General features: G+C 40.6%; 1 protein-coding gene across 2 annotated transcripts in view; it reads left to right on the top strand.

Moving 5' to 3' along the window:
• Nucleotides 1–19,946, top strand: part of NCOA3 (nuclear receptor coactivator 3) — a 114,903-nt gene that overhangs the window by 68,582 nt on the left and 26,375 nt on the right. For both annotated transcript variants that reach the window (XM_070744661.1, XM_070744660.1), the window contains exons 3-6: nucleotides 12,923–13,024; nucleotides 14,349–14,521; nucleotides 15,603–15,703; nucleotides 18,439–18,613. In XM_070744661.1, coding sequence (XP_070600762.1) covers nucleotides 12,933–13,024; nucleotides 14,349–14,521; nucleotides 15,603–15,703; nucleotides 18,439–18,613 — 541 coding nt within the window. In that variant the 5' untranslated portion in view covers nucleotides 12,923–12,932. The remainder of the gene's footprint in view (nucleotides 1–12,922; nucleotides 13,025–14,348; nucleotides 14,522–15,602; nucleotides 15,704–18,438; nucleotides 18,614–19,946) is intronic.

Below are 19,946 nucleotides of genomic sequence, written 5' to 3'. Positions count from 1 at the left end.
TGTGGCCAAGAGGATAAAACAACGTGTATCATAGAGTTTAATGTGTGGTTAAAGCAGTGGTGTAAAGCTGAAGGTTTTGGCTATGTAAGTCATGATGTCAGTAGGTGGTCTAATAGGGAGTTGTTTAAGAGGGATGGTTTGCATCCATCATACAGAGGTACCCAGGTACTCGGTGAGGAATTCAGAACTTTTTTGGACAGGCATTTAAACTAGGTAAAGGGGACAGAGATGTAACTGATGTGGGTGATTTCTGTCCCCGACCAATGAGGATAAAGCAGTTTTTGGAAGCTTATGAAAAGGGAGCTGCAAATAAAATAGATGTAGTTGTTGATGATAAGGGGCAAACTAATAATGAAAATAATGTTCTTCGTGTAATGTGCACGAATGCTCGAAGCTTGAGCAACAAGCTCTGTGAATTAATGGCCATAATATCTAGAGATAATTTGGACCTGGTTGCCATAACTGAGACATGGTTTAAGGATTCTAATGAATGGGAAATATCCATACCAGGATATACACTGTATAGGAAGAATAGAATAGAGAGAAGGGGAGGTGGAGTAGCCATTTATGTTAAAGAAACTCTAAAAACAACACTAATTCAAAATACATGTCAAGATCTAGAGACCCTCTGGATTTGCATGCAAAATAAAGACGGTTCTGTCATTAGAATTGGGGTGATCTATAGGCCTCCAGGGCAATCTGAGGAATATGACAACAAGATGGTGGATGAAATTACCCAAATGGCAGTAAAGGGAGATATTGTGGTTATGGGTGATTTCAACATGCCTGATGTTGACTGGAATATCCCCAGTGCCCTTACATGCAAAAGTAAGAATATAGTAGAGGCCTTTACAGGAGCAGCTCTGGCACAGCTGGTTAAGACACCAACTAGAGGGGAGAATATTCTAGATTTAGTTTTTACGAATGGGAATTGGGTTTCAGATGTCAAGGTGGGAGAAAATTTAGGTTGCAGTGACCATCTATGTTTGTGGTTTGATGTAAAAACTCATTGTGAGCAATCCTATAATGCAACCAAAGTATTGGATTTCAGAAAAACAAATTTTAATGCAATGGGGGAATATTTAGATAATGAATTAAAGGGGAGGGATAAAATGGCAGGAGCGAGCACCCAGTGGACTGTATTTAAAAAGGCCATCTTAAAAGCCACTGGACTGTATGTAAGACAAATAACTAAAGGTAAAAGGAAGAAGAAACCGCTATGGTTTAGCAATGATGTAAGGACTATAGTCAATGAAAAAAAGGCTGCCTATAGGAGGTATAAAGAGTCTGGAAGTATAGCTGATAGGGAGGTGTATAAAATGAGACAGAAGGAGGCGAAACAGATAATATATGCTGCTAAAGCCTCAAAAGAGGAAGAAATTGCCAAATCTCTAAAGAAGGGGGATAAAACCTTCTTCAGATATATTAGTGATAAGAAGAAGAAAAACTGCGGCATCACGAAGCTTAGTACCGGGAAAAATACATGCATTAATGGGAATAAGGAGATCGCTGACCATTTCAATAGCTACTTCTGTTCAGTTTTCTCAAAAGACACCTTACAAAATAATACTATAGAGGGATATAGCATTGCCTCCAACTGTACGGATTCAGCTCCAGTGATCTTAGAAGCCGATGTCTTAGAAGAACTTGAACGATTAAAGATAAATAAGGCAATGGGTCCAGATGGCATCCACCCCAGAGTTCTTAAAGGACTCAGATCTGTCATTGCTACCCCCCTGACTGATTTGTTTAACCAATCCTTGTTAACAGGAGATGTTCCTGAGGATTGGAGAATGGCAAGTGTTGTGCCTATCCACAAGAAGGGCAGTAGAGAAGAAGCTGGTAACTACAGGCCAGTTAGCTTGACATCAGTTGTCGTTAAAATGATGGAGACTCTACTGAAAAAGAGGATAAATCAGCACCTAAAAAACAATAAATTATTGGACCCAAATCAGCATGGCTTTACTGAAGGCAAATCATGTCAGACTAATCTCATTGATTTCTTTGACTATGTCACAAAGGTGTTGGATGAAGGTGGTGCCGTGGATATTGCCTACCTGGACTTCAGCAAAGCCTTTGATACGGTTCCACATAAAGAGCTGATAGATAAATTAGTGAAGATTGGACTTAATCCCTGGATAGTTCAATGGATTTGCAGCTGGCTGAAGCATAGACACCAGAGGGTTGTTGTGAATGGTGAGTATTCTGAGCAGAGTCAGGTTACAAGCGGTGTGCCACAAGGGTCTGTTCTGGGTCCTATTCTTTTTAATATGTTTGTGAGTGACATAGGGGAAGGTCTGGTAGGGAAGGTTTGCCTATTTGCCGATGACTCTAAAGTGTGCAATAGGGTTGATATTCCTGGAGGCGTCGGCAATATGGTAAATGATTTAGCTTTACTAGATAAATGGTCAAAGCAATGGAAACTGCAGTTTAATGTTTCCAAATGTAAAATAATGCACTTGGGGAAAAGGAATCCTCAATCTGACTATTGTATTGGCAGTTCTGTGTTAGCAAATACTTCAAAAGAAAAGGATTTAGGCGTAGTGATTTCTGACAGTCTCAAAATGGGTGAACAGTGCAGTCAGGCAGTAGGGAAAGCAAGTAGGATGCTTGGCTGCATAGCTAGAGGTATAACAAGCAGGAAGAGGGAGATTATGATCCCGCTATATAGAATGCTGGTGAGACCACATTTGGAATACTGTGTTCAGTTCTGGAGACCTCACCTACAAAAAGATATTGACAAAATTGAACGGGTCCAAAGACGGGCTACAAGAATGGTGGAAGGTCTTAAGTATAAAGCGTATCAGGAAAGACTTAATGAACTCAATCTGTATAGTCTGGAGGACAGAAGGAAAAGGGGGGACATGATCGAAACATTTAAATATATTAAAGGGTTAAATAAGGTCCAGGAGGGAAGTGTTTTTAATAGGAAAGTGAACACAAGAACAAGGGGACACAATCTGAGGTTAGTTGGGGGAAAGATCAAAAGCAACATGAGAAAATATTATTTTACTGAAAGAGTAGTAGATCCTTGGAACAAACTTCCAGCAGACGTGGTAGATAAATCCACAGTAACTGAATTTAAACATGCCTGGGATAAACATATATCCATCCTAAGATAAAATACAGAAAATAGTATAAGGGCAGACTAGATGGACCATGGGGTCTTTTTCTGCCGTCAGACTTCTATGTATGTTTCTATATAGAGTGCTGGTGAGACCACATTTGGAATACTGTGTTCAGTTCTGGAGACCTCACCTACAAAAAGATATTGACAAAATTGAATGGGTCCAAAGACGGGCTACAAGAATGGTGGAAGGTCTTAAGCATAAAACCTATCAGGAAAGACTTAATGAATTCAATATATATAGTCTGGAGGACAGAAGGGAAAGGGGGGACATGATCAAAACATTTAAATATGTTAAAGGGTTAACATACGGAGAGGGGCGGCATACAAATCCAATGAAATGAAATGAAATGAAATAAGGTTCAGGAGGGAAGTGTTTTTAATAGGAAACTGAACACAAGAACAAGGGGGCACAATCTGAGGTTAGTTGAGGGAAAGATCAGAATCAGCATGAGATAATATTATTTTACTGAAAGAGTAGTAGATGCTTGGAACAAACTTCCAGCAGACGTGGTTGGTAAATCCACAGTAACTGAATTTAAACATGCATAGGATAAACATATATCCACCCTAAGATAAAATACAGGGCAGAGTAGATGGACCATGAGGTCTTTTTCAGCCGTCAAATCTCCTATGTTTCTATGTTCACAGTTGAACTGAAATTTGAATTAAGATTTTTTCCCCTTCAGTCTTTCTAGGTTTCCTATTTGTAAAATAATGCATTGCACACCTGCTGTGGTGACAGATTTCCTATATTTCTATTCCATTGAGGGTTTTTTAAATAAAAAAATGTATTGGAAGCACATGTTTTTTTATTATCTCATTGGCCTAATACATCTAATGAAGCACATAAAAAAACACTACAAATAAACTAGTCCATATTTGAAATGCCACAAGATGGTTATTATTATAGTTTGAACTGTTGAGCTTTCCATTTAGGAGAAAGTTTGCCAGCTGTTAAACTTTACCTTCGAGAATTAAGGAACTTTCTTTTATAGCAAGGTCAACTGAACAATTTTTAGGTTTTTCCATATAGCAAGATTTGATCTCAGTACTGTCTGAAAATTTCAAATGCATCACCTTTAAATAATCATAGAAATTAAGAACTACCCTTTTGCCTTGGCCTCTTTTTAGTCTGCATTCTAGTGTATTTTAGTCTACGCTGCCTTTGATTGGGGATTAAATATTAAGATCATGTGTAAATGCTGAAGCAATATCTTCAGTATTACTCTAAAATTACTTTAAAATTTAAATTGAGAACTAGAATCTGTCAACAGCGTGCAGTCATTGTGTACCATTTGAGTGAGACAGTGATATATTACAAATAAGTCCATAGTATCACGAGGAGCAAGAAGACCTAGAAATACTGCCCCAGTCCAGTAATAGATTCAAATGTTTTACTACCGGTTCTGTGGGCATGGCATAACTTGGTGGGCATGGCAGGCAGGGAAAAGATTCTGCAAAATCCCCATTTTCTCCCGATCAGCTGGGACTTGGGAGGCAAAGAATAGATGAGAGTGGGACCAGTCAGAGGTGCTATTTACCAGTTCTCTGAACTATTAAAAAATTCCTCTATCTGTTCTCCAGAACTAGCGAGAACCTGCTGAATACCATCTCTGCCCCAGTCTTGTGTCTCTTCTGGAAGCCATTCCAGAAACAAGAGCTAAGCCCCAACCCTTAAATCTTAAGGACTACACCAAACAGATATGGTGTTTGTGTTTGGACTATCAACAGTGAAGACTGCTGCTAGAAAAATGCATTTTTCAAAGTACCTTTTATTGAATAATAAATAATAATAAATAATAAGAATAATAAAATAGTTTTTCTCTTATAGAGTAGTCTTCAACTTACAACAGTTTGATTAGTGGCTTTTCAATGATACAATGCCATTGAGTCATCTTTCACACTTAGAACCATTGCAGCATCTGTTGCAGGTAGTTGAGGACCACCTGTATTAACTATTAATGCATACCATGTATGTATTAAAAGTACTTTCTTATTCTGTTACAAACTTTAAAGAATGCTTAATCAAACTTATTGTACTCCTACCGTGTTTCCCCGATAGTAAGACCCCCCCGATTGTAAGACATATGGGGGGTTTCAGGGGGGTCGGCTAATATAAGCCATACCCCGAAAGTAAGACATATGTCTTACTTTCGGGGAAACACGGTACTACGTAAAAGCGAGGGAGCTGTGCGCGGTGGTGCGCTGCGCCCAGAGCTTGGGCCACCCGGCGGGCGAGGCGGCAGCCCTGGCCAAAGCGGCACGGCTCTGGCTGCGGCACGAGCGGGAGCTCCGACTGCGCTTCCTGCGCAAGCCCAACGCCGACAAAGAGACGTCCAAAGGCGGACGCTTGAAGCTCAGCGACATCGGCGCCGAGGACAAGTCCAGCTTCAAGCCTTACTCCAAACCCTGCGCGGATAAGGAGGACTCCTCGGCCGGCGGAGGAAGCGCGGTGGCGGCGGCGGCAGGCTCCGGAGGGAGCTCGGGCGGTGGCCGCTCCGCCGCTTCGGCCAGGGCCGCCGCCTCGCCCGCCGGGTGGCCCAAGCTCGCACCACCGCCAGCTTGGGCCACCCGGCGGGCGAGGCGGCGGCCCTGGCCGAAGCGGCGGAGCGGCCACCGCCCGAGCTCCCTCCGGAGCCTGCCGCCGCCGCCGCGCTTCCTCCGCCGGCCGAGGAGTCCTCCTTATCCGCGCCGGGTTTGGAGTAAGGCTTGAAGCTGGACTTGTCCTCGGCGCCGATGTCGCTGAGCTTCAAGGGTCCGCCTTTGGACGTCTCTTTGTCGGCGTTGGGCTTGCGCAGGAAGCGCAGTCGGAGCTCCCGCTAGTGCCGCAGCCAGAGCCACGCCGCTTCGGCCAGGGCCGCCGCCTCGCCCGCCGAGGATAAGTCCAGCTTCAAGCCTTACTCCAAACCCGGCGCGGATAAGGAGGACTCCTCGGCCGGCGGAGGAAGCGCGGCGGCGGCGGCAGGCTCCGGAGGGAGCTCGAGGCGAAGGGCGCGCGGGGAGCTGCCGGAAAGGAGGTGGGCGAAGGAGGGCGCAGCTCCGGCGCCTCGCCCGCCCACCCAGCGTCTCCGAAGCTTACTGGCCGGGACGGGCAACACGGCGGGAGCGGCGGGAGCAGCAGGAACAGCAACAAGCAGTGAAGCAGCCCGGCGAAGGCTTCTCCTGCCGAAAGGCGCCCGCCAGAGACCGGTAAGCTTTGGAGACGCCGGGTGGGCGGGCGAGGCGAGCAGCCGGAGCTGCGCCCTCCTTCGCCCGCCTCCTTTCTGGCAGCTCCGGACGGGGCGGGCAGGCGGGGATGCGGATGTGTGTCCGTGTGTTTGTGGGGGGGGGGAGGGTGCTACTACTTTTTACGGGACACGGGTGTTGCGGGTTCGGGTAGGTGGGTTGGCCGGGTGTGTCTTATTTTTTCCAATATAAGACATACCCCGAAAGTAAGACATAGGGGGGCTTTTGGGGGTAAAAAGAAAGTAAGACACTGCCTTACTATCGGGGAAACACGGTAGCAGAGTTTGATACATAGTAGTAGTTCTTGACTTAAAACCACAACTAAGCCCCAAATTTCTGTTGCTAAATGAGAAGAGAAACATCTTTCAGCTGTGGCGAGGGGGGCGTTTGCCCAGGTTCGCCTGGTGCACCAGTTGCGGCCCTATCTGGATCGGGAGTCACTGCTCACAGTCACTCATGCCCTCATCACCTCGAGGCTCGACTACTGTAATGCTCTCTACATGGGGCTACCTTTGAAAAGTGTTTGGAAACTTCAGATCGTGCAGAATGCAGCTGCGAGAGCAATCATGGGCTTCCCTAAATATGCCCATGTTACACCAACACTCCGCAGTCTGCATTGGTTGCCGATCAGTTTCTGGTCACAATTCAAAGTGTTGGTTATGACCTATAAAGCCCTTCATGGCACCGGGCCAGATTATCTCCGGGACTGCCTTTTGCCGCACGAATCCCAGCAACCAGTTAGGTCCCACAGAGTGGGCCTTCTCCGGGTCCCGTCAACTAAACAATGTTGTTTGGCGGGACCCAGGGGAAGAGCCTTCTCTGTGGCAGCCCTGGTCCTCTGGAACCGACTCCCCCCAGAGATTAGAATAGCCCCCACCCTTCTTGCCTTTCGTAAGCTTCTTAAAACCCACCTCTGTCGTCAGGCATGGGGGAACTGAGATATTCTTTCCCCCTAGGCTTCTACAATATATGTATGGTATGTTTGTATGTATGATTGGTTTTAAAATAAGGGTTTTTAGCTGTTCTAGTATTGGATTGTTGCATGTTGTTTTTACCACTGTTGTTAGCCGCCCCGAGTCTACGGAGAGGGGCGGCATACAAATCCAATAAACATAAACACATAAATGAGACAGTTGTTAAAAGAAATTTGCCTTGTTTTAGTCCTTTCTTGGCATAGCTGTTAAATGAATCATTGCAGTTGTTGAATTAGTAATAAGGTTGCTAAGTGAATTTGGATTAATTCTTTGTTTCTCTGTTTGGGTAAAAAAAATTAAGAATAACCCAATGGAGTACCAGTTACCCAGATTTTTTAAAACTAAAGTTTCACAGTTTGTTTTAGTATTTAGAGAAAGTGGATTGAATGAAACGACTCTTTTAATGGTTTTGGGGTTTTTTAAATTTAAATTAATTAACTGGGTTAAGATGTTTCATATTGTTTTATTATATGTTGTAAGCCACCCCGAGTCCTTGGAGAGGGGCGGCATAGAAATCCAATAAATAAATAATAAATAAATAAATTTCATGGAAATGCAAAAGCAAAAAAAAAAGCTTTCCCATTCCTTGTGGAAAGTTGGCAGGGAGCAGCAGACATCTTCCCTTCCTTTCCTCAGATAAATGGCTTCTGTTGAAAGGGGGGAATAGGGAATGAAGGATTGCAAGACTGGCTGGAAAACTGTCACAGAATGTTGAAAATGAAGATCAATCCAGCAGCAGCCAGTAGCACTAAAGCAGTGAAAACCTATCCAAATGTCATTCCCTTGGGAATGTCCTGTATGTTAGCCAATTTGAGATACTTGCATTTAAAAACGCTTGTCATATGATGCACTATTTGGCCAGTTAAAGGCCATGACAATTTTAGCAATATACCCTGTTTCCCCTAAGATAAGATCTATCCTGAAACCAAGCTCTAGCATGTTTTTATATGTGCATCTAATATAATGAGCCGAGGTGGCGCAGCAGGTAGAGTGCTGTACTGCAGGCCACTGAAGCTGACTGTAGATCTGAAGGTCAGCGGTTCAAATCTCATCACCGGCTCAAGGTTGACTCAGCCTTCCATCCTTCCGAGGTGGGTAAAATGAGGACCCGGATTGTGAGGGCAATATGCTGGCTCTGTTAAAAAGTGCTATTGCTAACATGTTGTAAGCTGCCCTGAGTCTAAGGAGAAGGACGGCATAAAAATTGAATAAATAAATAAATAAGACCTACCACAAAATAAGCCCCACTTAAGCCTGCACCGCCACCCAGACACTCATTCTGTCTGCTTGCTTACAACGCACAGCAGAGTGATGGGGGAACTGCCTCATTTCCCTCACAGCGGCTTACCCCAGCTACTACCCGTAGCTAGGCCATCCCTGCCCTGACATGTAGCCATGTGCTACAACTGCCATGTTGGACGTTAGTAGCCCAATGGTGACCCACTTCGGCTGCAATGGAACAGGGGGCTGAGCGGTGTGTGGGCTTGCTGTGACTGCAAGGAGAGGCAGGTGTAAGGTTATGGGTGGTCTCTCTGCAGGGTCCCTGGCGTAAGCAGGGCACATGGGGAAGCTCCACCCCCCAGGCTTGATGGCAGCGGCACTAGCATGCCATCCGGTTTCCTGCCCTGCCATCCGTAAGCAGAAGAAGTGGGCTTTCCATACACAAGGGGAAAAAAATAAGCCCTAGTGTTTGTTTTGGAAATAAGACCCGGACCTACTTTAGGGGAAACTAGTATATAACTCCAAACACATGCTGACAAAAAATGAAGAAACCACATCCTTATTTCTGTGAGACAGCTTCACTATTGTATTTTTTAAATGAATACTTTTTTTGCTTTGGCTAATTGGCATTGTAGTGACAGTGTCTTGTAGCACAAAGAAATTAATGTCATTAAACATTTTCAGCATAGGGTCTTCCTAGGCAAATTGATGGCATAATGACATTGCAAAACAAAAAAATAATAATGGGAAATGATGTAAGATCGGACAGCATTGTTGTTAGGGTAAGACTGTTAAATTTCATTTTAAAGTATCTCTTCTCTAGTGCATAGGGATCTGTCTAGTTTTCTGTAAGAGGTTTTTTATTTCAGCCTGTAACAATTACTATGATGAACAGGTAGAATTAGAGTTACTAACCTTTATTTAAATGTTCTCATCCTTGAACTATATTTGAAAGAAAGAGAAAAGTGCTTAGTATAATACAGCAGAGACGGACTAATTTTCTGTTATTATCAATTGAACCATGTAATTTTCAAATGCAAAATTCATTACGTATATATATTTCTTCTGGGGAAGTTATTCTTGTTCAAACTGAAATATGGTAGCTTTTTATTTAGGAGCTTAGTATACTGCTAATTATGCTATACAAATGTTATACAAAATGTGATTTTTTTTAAAAAGACATTGGGGCAGTTTATTCAGCAAAGTAAAATGCTTGTGGGTTTTTGATATATTTTTTGTCCTCATATTTCCTGAGCTTTTCTCATCCCCTTTATCTTGGGGTTTTTTTTGTACTTCCTGTCTCTCCCTGGGAGTTTGTAGTGCTATAAAAATATGTGCCTCTTTAGAAATGGAGTTGTGTGAGAAACAAATACTGCCTGCCATCTGAACTTCTACTTCAAGTTTTGAGTTTTGTTATAAAAAGTCATGCATGTGAGCCATTATATACCACGTAAAAAGTGTAAGCTGATGCACTAATATGACTGACGTGGTTTTTGCATGACCAAGATATTTAATTTTGCTTTTTCTTATTGAAAAGCCTGCCCTTTAGTGATTTTCTGTCCTTTTACTATGGCAGTTGTCTAGTTCTTTAATGTTGATCTGCCATCTAGTGGTGTGCATGACACTCACAATTTTTTTCCCTAACCCCCCTGCCCTCTAGATGGTTGTGTGTATTAATTATTTTTAAATCTAATTTTATTAGAAAAACTTTATATAACATTGTAAAAAAAAAAATATCAGCAAGAAATACCACCCACAATTAATCTGTGGATGTTCCATCTCTTTTATTTTATGAATGGTATTCATGCATAGATTTGACTGGTTTTTATATAAATGGGTTTTATCGGGGTTAGTTTTTTTAGAGATTATATTTGACTTCTTTTTATTGCTGTATCTTTTTAAATTGTATTATGTTGTGTTGTAAGCTGCCCTGAGTCCTTCGCGATTAGGCAGCATAGAAGTCAAACAAACAAACAATATATAAATATTTTTAAAAAGAGGTTGGACAGCATTTGTTTGGAATGGTATAGGTTGAGCAGAATTTTGGACTAGAAGACCTCTAAGATCCTTTTCTACTTGTTTTTCTGTATTCTATCTGTTTCCAACTAAAATATTTGAAATATGAGTGAAATAAATAAATCAGGTATCCTTTTCCAAATTGCAGAAATCTATGAGGATTCCATTCAGAAATTGTTCTCTATTGCTGGGGAAATCGGTTAGTTTCCCAATGAACTGCTGTGCTTCATTTTACCAATTAAGTTTCATATTGTCTGAAAACTGGATCTACACACCTATGTAAGAGTTCAATAGTCAGAGAAATGTGTATCACAGCACATTGATTAACACTGAAGTTTGAAAATGTCACTGATTTCTTTCTATGGTTTTATACCTGAAGGAAGTTGATTCTGAATTAAAAAATGGCAATAATTCCTCTATGTTTTCTATCAATCTTTTCTTAAAAAGTGAATGAAAATTCATTTTTTTTCATTATGTGGTAAGCTTCTAAGTCTAAACCATGGAACTTTCAGGCTAGTAGATAATAGTTTGAGACTGCAGGCCTGCTTAGCATATACAACATTTATGTATCAGAATCTCCCTCCCCTTCTCCCTCCCTATGTCTAAATACAGATATCAGATTGCTAAGATTATGTACTTTTATTTGCATTGCGATTCAGTTTTTTTTAATAGTGAATTTGACATTTTTGCCAAGAGCCCTAGTCCATAGGTCTGGAATTGTATTGTCCCTGTCAATAAGAAACTCGTACAAAGGCTAATTAAGCCAGCATTTATACTGTGGGATGCAAGCATTCTTCCATGAATAAGCAATCACCTTTTTTGGCACAGCTCAGGCACAATATGTTCAAAGTTCTCCATAGATTAAAAGATTCCAAATTTGGAGGATATATTTTAACAAAACATTAACATGTTAACCTTTAATTTCATTCAAACAACTTTAAAGATAGATTGATATACTTTGGTACTTATATAATGAGTTAGATAATACCATTGTTTCACCATAGTATTAATATCTAACCCATAATATAAATACCAAAGTACCGTATCAACCTATCTTTAACCACCAGGTTTTAAACTGATAGACTTGGGATAATTCTTAATGTGATGTGGCCTTACACAGGTGTGTCATATGTTAGATGATTTTGGGTATGAAATCTATAAAAGAAGAATCAAAGAATCAAAGAATCAAACTTAAGCATAGATTATGTGGCAGTTTAAATTACCCGAAGCTCTGGTAACATTCACTGGCACAAATGGAAAGGGCAACAGTTGGTGGGGTACCTGGATAATGTCGATCTTGTTCTTGTAACTTATGCTTTCATCACTTTTGCAAGTGCAATCCTTGAAGGCTGCAGTATATACAAAATGCTCAATTACTAGTGGCCTATATGTGCGTGTGTTCCCAAAGTACATTGCACCAGTGTTTTGAGTGTGGTGTCCTTATTGAGACAGAGAGCATATCTGTTAAGTAACAGAAGAGATTGTTATCTTGAATTTCTGGTATATGAGAAGGAGGAGCAGAAGTAGGAGGAGGAAGTAGCCAGCTGGTTTCCCTCCCCCCCATGGATAGTTTGTTTTTTTGTTTGTTTTTTTGTTTATTTATTAGATTTGTATGCTGCCCCTCTCCGAAGACTCGGGGCGGCTAACAACAATAAAGAAGACAATGTAACAAATCTAATATTAAAAAATAATCTAAAAGACCCCAATTTAAGAGACCAATCATACAAACAAGCATACCATGTATAAATTCTATAAGCCTAGGGGGAAGGGAAAATTTCAATTCCCCCATGCCTGACGACAGAGGTGGGTTTTAAGGAGCTTGCGAAAGGCAAGGAGGGTGGGGGCAACTCTGATATCTGGGGGGAGCTGGTTCCAGAGGGTCGGGGCTGCCACAGAGAAGGCTCTTCTCCTGGGTCCCACCAAATGACATTGTTTAGTCGATGGGACCCGGAGAAGGCCAACTCTGTGGGACTTAACCGGTCGCTGGGATTCGTGCGGCAGAAGGCGGTCCTGGAGGTATTCTTGGATGCTTTATTATTCATTGTCATTGTAAACCACCATGCGTCTATATCCTTTGATGTCTGTGATGAATTTCTTTACAGTTCTCAGGATCTCCCTAGACTTGGGGGCATCAAGTAATCTGATTACTGTTTTCAGGAAAACAGACAGTTGAAGAAAGGAAAAAGGATTGAAAGTTGAGTTTTAAAACATCAGTGGATGAATAAACTGAAAGCCATTAAACTACATGATCACCAGTCCTTCACAATCATGTCATTCTGGAATGTTTTTCTGAATGTTTACCTTTTTTCTTAGGTGATATTTTAAACTTAATTACCGTATTCCTTGATGGTTTCAGCTGCTGATGCATGATCAGAATGAGTGGATTAGGAGAGAACATCTTGGACAATATGAACAGTGAATCAAGAAAACGCAAACCATGTGATATTGCGGGACCAGGGTAAAGTATTTGCAAGTTTTTAAAATAGTCTTACTGTTACAAATTTAAAAATAATGCATGGTAATTTCAGAATTTAAAATTGACTTAATATTTAGAGTTAAAGTGTTGAAATGAGGCAAATCCATACTATTGCAAGAAAAAAATTATTTAGGAAAAGGAAGAGATTATTAAATATATAATAATCCCCAAAATAAGACCCGGGCTTATTTTCCCCCAAAATAAGACCAGGGCTTATTTTGGGGGCCCTCCCAAATAAGCACTAGGGCTTATTTTTTGGGAAACGTGATTTCAGAGTGATTAGCCCTGGGCACCCCGCCCCCGGCGCACACACGAGGCGGCAAATGCATGGGGACCAACTGTAGCTGCAGCCTGCCGGTCCCTTGGTCAGTACACTCTAGGGCTGCGCAGAGCAGAAGTGGAAGACAGGTGATCCCAACATTTGGAGTGGAAGGCAGGCAATCCCAATGTACTGTGCGGGCTGCGGGCAAGCCAAGATTTGTGAAGATGAACCTCCCATGGGCACCCACCACCCTGGCCCATTGATGCTCAGCTTTCCCGCAGCCCATCCAGTGCATCCAGACCACTTGCTTCTCCCTACATCTGCCTCCCTCTGCTGCTTACACAGGTACTCAACTCACCTGTGCTACGCAGAGCCCCCCTAACATTGTTGGCTTATGCATGCTCAATGCCTCCTATGCTGGCCACGCCCACCCCGTTCACTAGGGCTTATTATTGGGGTAGGGTTTATATATTAGATGCAGACATAAAAACAGGCTGGGGCTTATTTTCAGGGTAGGTCATATTTTTGGGGAAACATGGTAAATCAGGTACATGTTTAATTCAATAGAGTAGGACCAGGCAGTCATTTTTCTGTCAAGGGTTTAATTCTTCAAGGATAATCTATTAGGATTATATATTAGAGAGTGGAAGCAAACTGAGAGATGAGAAAAGCCAGTAGTAGACCTCACCTCTCCCTCTCTCCCTTCATTTGCATTCTTGATTTTTTATTCAACCTTGAAGAATATTGTTGTAAATTCATACTCAGAAACCAGTTTTCCTCAAGAACAGAGTAACATTTAGCCTTTTGACACCCAGTTGGGAAATATCAGTATGGCCATTGGGGTGGGTAATTTCCAAAGGGTTAGATGTGATTTACTGGACTGAAGTTATTTCATACATTTATACTTAGTGTATATTTTGGCTAGGGTAATAAAATCAAAATCACTTTTAATTTAGCAGTTTGATTAATATATTTTATAAAAGGAAACCATATGACCAGAAGCCTTAATCCCATAAAACCTCTGTATCTTTCTCTCTCTTTAAGTCTTGTATGCAGTGGAGAGAAGCGGCGACGTGAGCAGGAAAGTAAATATATTGAAGAACTGGCTGAGCTGATATCTGCTAATCTGAGTGACATTGATCATTTCAATGTCAAACCAGATAAATGTGCAATTTTAAAGGAAACAGTTCGACAGATACGTCAGATAAAGGAACAAGGCAAGACTGATTCTTAATCTATATAAAAATATCCCCTTTTATCTAAAAACCATGCAGACGTGTCTGATTTTAGCTTTAAAACAAGAGTTACATTTTATTTTCTGTTAAATATTTGGCTGCTTAAGCTAACATTAACAACAGGGATACCACAAATAAAATAGCTGAAGGATTAACTAATGTTTTACTAAAAGAATCATAAATTTACATTTATTACATCGTATTAGAGTCAGTAAAATTACAGATTGGTTAGATCCAAGTCATTTTATTTGCTTATTTAATTTATGGCATACCATACATGGATTGGCACGTATGATAGAAGAGCCAAGTCATACTGCCATAGAATCAAGAGCTGGAAGGAACTATTTAAATCATTTCCATAATCATTTTATTTTTGTGAAGGGAGAAAGTAAAGAACATAAAAGAGGTCATGGAAGAAATAGCTCTCTCCTCAAGCTACCATAACACAATTCTGGATCGTTTCATTTATATACTTGCCCAGTCTTCATTATCAAAGTGCGGTGGCTCAGCAGTTAGGATGCTGGGCATGTTGGCTGGAAAGCCGGCAGCCCAGATTCAAGACCCGAGTGCCACAGGACGGATTGAGCTCCCGTCCTTGACCCACTCCTGCCAACCTAAACAGTTTGAAAGCATGCAAATTTGAGTAGATAAATAGGTACCACTTCTGTGGGAAGGTAACAGTGTTGCTGGCACAAGACTGCGGAAATATCTTTGTGTAGTGCTGGCTCAATGGCCTTGAAACAGAGATGAGCACCGTCTGTTATAGTTGACAATCACTATCTGAATAATATCCGCAGGGTCTCCTTTATCTTTTACTTCATTATCAAAAAATGTCCTGGTTAAGCTGCATTTATATTTTCTAAGTCACCGAGGAAGCTTTCCTCTTCCAGTGTGGAATGAAGATTAATGTTGTGTATGTCTCAGTGCTATTTTTTAGCTGTTTAAATTCTCATTAAATATTCTAAAGCATTTTAATAATAAATAGTAACAGTTAAATCTGTGTATCCAGTGGCATGCTTACATATATAGTATTAACTTTTTCAAGACTTGCTATCAATTTCAGGAAAAGCAGCGTCTACTGATGATGATGTTCAGAAGGCCGATGTATCTTCAACTGGACAGGGTGTAATTGATAAAGATTCATTGGGACCACTCCTCTTACAGGCAAGTATATAATGTTAATACGGTTAAGGATATGTCTTGGAGATTCTCTGTCATCCAGGTCATGGTTGTCCCAAGGTTGCTTTTTCAAAAGGAAACCCTACCACTCAGTCAGATCTGAAGAAACATCTTGGATGAGAAGTAAAATGTCTTAAAAGAAAAACCAGAAAGTTCAGTTGTCTCTTGAAAAAGCACCTTTGGGATATACCTTTAGTATAGTATATTATAATGATTATCTGGAATCATTAGTACAGCAGAAATCTCTATATTTGCTACTATATTTGTAGTTGTCAAGAAGATTTTATCAGCTGTCAATATTTTTACAGTCCAAAAACTCTAAAAATTGAGATTCCTTCTCAATTCCTAGAAAATATGTACCTTTTTCTTAGTGAGATGTCTACATGAGATGTTGGACTGTAATATATAATAATTCTGAGTTCGCACAACCTTTGGTTCACCTTTTTGGAATGTATTAGAGAACATCAGGTTTGGAAATGAGAGATTGAGTTGGGCATTGCTTCTAATAATAATTTTTCAAGAGCAAAATCAATACTATTCTGTTCCCACTTAGTTTGTAATTCTTAGCACCCTTTTATGGTACAATTCCATTGATTTTATTGGAGTCATTCTGAATAAGTATAGGATTATTTACATGCTTATATACATACATATCCACCGTATTATTCCTGTTCAGAGCAATATCGGGTTCCTACCTGGATGGCAGGGGCACACTGGTGGCGGAAATGGAGCCGGCAGGCAGGCACACATGTTGGAGCTAGATTTGACTTCTGCACAGGAAGCAAAGTCTCATGAGAGGAAGTGCGTGCGTGCGAGATTTGGGCGATTTTTGCCAAATTTTGCTTCAGCGCATGCGCAGAAGCCAAATGTAGCTCCGATGTGTGCCCCTGCCTGCTGGTCACCCAGAGCTGCACAAGGAGCTCCTTACTAGATTTGCTTCCTGTGCACGCGCAGAAGCCATGTCTCACTCTGACATGCGTGCATCCCCACTGGATGCAAATGCAAGCATGCTCCAGTCACACGGAGCTGTGGGCACATCAACACTGGTAGTGCTGGTAAGTTGGAACCCCCACCTGGTTTAGAGTGAGCATTGTTACAAAGACCCCAGGAAAAGGGTAGGAAATAGCAATGACAATGAACAAGGACATTTGTTCAAATTCCCATCTACAAAGATTGTTGGCTGAGCAGATAAAAAATAGTCAGGGAAATGATTGAAGCTTAGGAAATGGACCCCTTGTCAGTCAAAACGAGTTCTGATTTACCACCAGATTATCAGGTACTTAGAAGTTGGCACCAGAAGGAAACAACCAGCCAGTGACTTAATAACTGGCCCTCAACACCCCAATCAAGAACTAAAAAGCTGCACATAACCAGACACAAATAAACACTATGCATAATACAGTGGAACCCCGACATAAGAGCTGCTCTACTTAAGAGCAACTCGAGATAAGAGCTGGGAGGGGAGAGATATTTTTGTTCTACTTACAAGCCCAAATTCGAGATACAAGCGCCAAGGAGCTGTCTCCTGAAGCCAAACGCTAACTTCCGCGTTCGGCTTCAGGAGACAGCTGCGAAGCGACACGCATGTTTTAAAAGGTTGCAGCCGGCCTGGGGGGCTCGGGGGGGTGCTTGCAGCTTTCTTTCTTGCTCTTTTTCTTTCTCTCTTTTACCTTCCCTTCCTCTATTTCTTCTTTTCTTTCTCCTTCCCACCTTCTTCCCTCCCTCCCTCCCTTCACTCATTCCTCTCTTACTCCCCCCTTTCATAAGTTTCCTTGCTTCCTTCCTCTGTTCCTGTCCCTTCCCCCTTTCTTTCTTTCTTTCTTTCTTTCTTTCTTTCTTTCTTTCTTTCTTTCTTTCTTTCTTTCTTTCTTTCTTTCTTTCTTTCTTTCTTTTTTTCTTGCTCTTTTTCTTTCTCTCTTTTACCTTCCCTTCCTCTATTTCTTCTTTTCTTTCTCCTTCCCACCTTCTTCCCTCCCTCCCTCCCTTCACTCATTCCTCTCTTACTCTCCCCTTTCATAAGTTTCCTTGCTTCCTTCCTCTGTTCCTGTCCCTTCCCTCTTTCCTTCCTTCCTTCCCACCCTCCGTCCATTCATTCACCCATTCCTCTCTTGATCGCTTAAAGCCGGTCCCTGGTGCAAAAAGGGTTGGGGACCTCTGTCCTACAGGATTGGGTGGCAGAGAAGTTGAACATATGTAAATTTAAAAGTTTAAGAAAGTTTACAAGTTAAGTGAAAGAAACTTCATTATTCATTTATATGTACATGTACATTTCTTCATTAAAAACATGTCTTTCTGCATAATTTAGACTAACTTTGTGAGTTTTTTGAGGGCTGGAACCAATTAAAATTATTTACATTAATTCCTATGGGGAAAAGTCGTTCGAGATAAGAGCTGCTCGACTTAAGAGCCCAGGTCCGGAACGAATTAAACTCGTATCTCGAGGTACCACTGTATAACCGAAAGCACATACTCTGATGGGAGAGAAGTTACTGAGGATGGGCTCAGTTGACTGACCCAGATTGAATCCTGCAAGAGATATTAAGCCAAAGAAATATTTATTTATTTAGTTTTTGCATTTTGAGCCACCTCTCTTTATTCCATTTAAATGAAAAGTGTAATGATGTTTATTTCAATACATAATAACTGTTAATATATATGTGTGTGTGTGTGTGTGTGTGTTTAAATGCCTCAATACTAGCTTTCCATAACTTTATTTCTAGGCATTAGATGGCTTCTTATTTGTAGTAAATAGGGACGGAAATATTGTATTTGTATCTGAAAATGTCACTCAGTATTTGCAATATAAACAAGAGGACCTGGTTAATACAAGTGTTTACAGTATCTTACATGAGGAAGATCGGAAAGATTTTCTTAAAAATTTACCCAAATCTGCAGGTAAGAAAGTTTTTCATAATCACTTGGTATGTGCAAAATTGACCTTTTCTTTTAAAAAAAACCTTTTATGTTTAACTTTAAACTACAGTATTAACTTTAAAGTACTTTAATTTTTTCATTCACATTGTATCTTAATATGAAGAGTTTTCAGAAAAAATCAGTATTTAACCAAATTATTCATAAGTTTTATAACTTCTTGAAAAAGATGGTTTATGTAATTTAAATTGTTATCCCATATATACACACTTCCTCGGCCTGCCTCCCAGGGTTGTTTTAAGATTAGGGGATTTCTTCATGTAAAAAGCCTTGAACTATTACAGAAATAATATATATGGTAAGTAAAAACATGCTATTCTCTGTTAATGGAAATTGAAGTCTTGCTGTTCAGTTTATTTAAAATATACTATTATATAGATTCCAATTTCATTATTACCAAATTTTGCTGAACATAATATCAATCAAAATTTATTTTTTGAACTAGAAGTCTATTACCCCATCTTAATGTTTTAACTAAATTTGGTTAAATCTCGATGGTAATCATAATAAACTATTAAGTGTGAAAAGATGCAAATTCAGTTGTGGCCGATATTATTACTTCTATTAGAGTTAGGTTTTCATACAGTATATTACTCTAATTCCCAGAAATGATTCACTTGATGGCAAAGACACCTGGACTTAAATCTCCTGCACCATAATGATCCCAGCAAAATTGTGGCAATGCATATCTAGATATGCTTGCAAATTAACATTGTTGTGTATGATTGACAGTAATGATAACATTTAGGTAATCCAGAATAGAAATGGGAATAGTTGGAATGAGACTTTGGTTATTCAAGTGTAAGAAAACTAGTTTGGTTTATTTCAAACTAACATCGTCACATTGTCGTCATGTGACGTATTGTGACCCCGCCCCATTCACTAAAATGGGGTTGGACTGTGAGTTTGATACCCTTAGTCTAGTGGTTAAGGCACCAGGCTAGAAAGTAGGAGACTGTGAATTCCAGTCTTACCTTAGCCATGAAAGCTAGCACGGTGACCTTTATCTCTATCCAGCTCACCACACAGGATTATTGTGGAAAAATAGGATGAGGAAAGTGTATATGTTTACAGCCTTAAGTTGTAAAAAATAATAAAGGTGGGATATAAATAAATAAATAAGTTCATGTTGCAAACGTTGTTGGTTAATATTTGAAGAATCTCTACCTTCTTCCACCCTTTAATATATTTATAGCAGAGTTAAATTAAATTAGGTTTTTTTTCTTTTGTGGACAATTCTTAGCAGTACATAAATATTACATAAAATAGCATGCCCTAACCCTTCTCAGTTCTAAAT

Source organism: Erythrolamprus reginae, chromosome 3, assembly GCF_031021105.1.
Source record: "Erythrolamprus reginae isolate rEryReg1 chromosome 3, rEryReg1.hap1, whole genome shotgun sequence".
Classification (NCBI taxonomy): Eukaryota; Metazoa; Chordata; class Lepidosauria; order Squamata; family Dipsadidae; genus Erythrolamprus; species Erythrolamprus reginae.
This window is presented reverse-complemented; position numbering and strand designations above follow the sequence as displayed.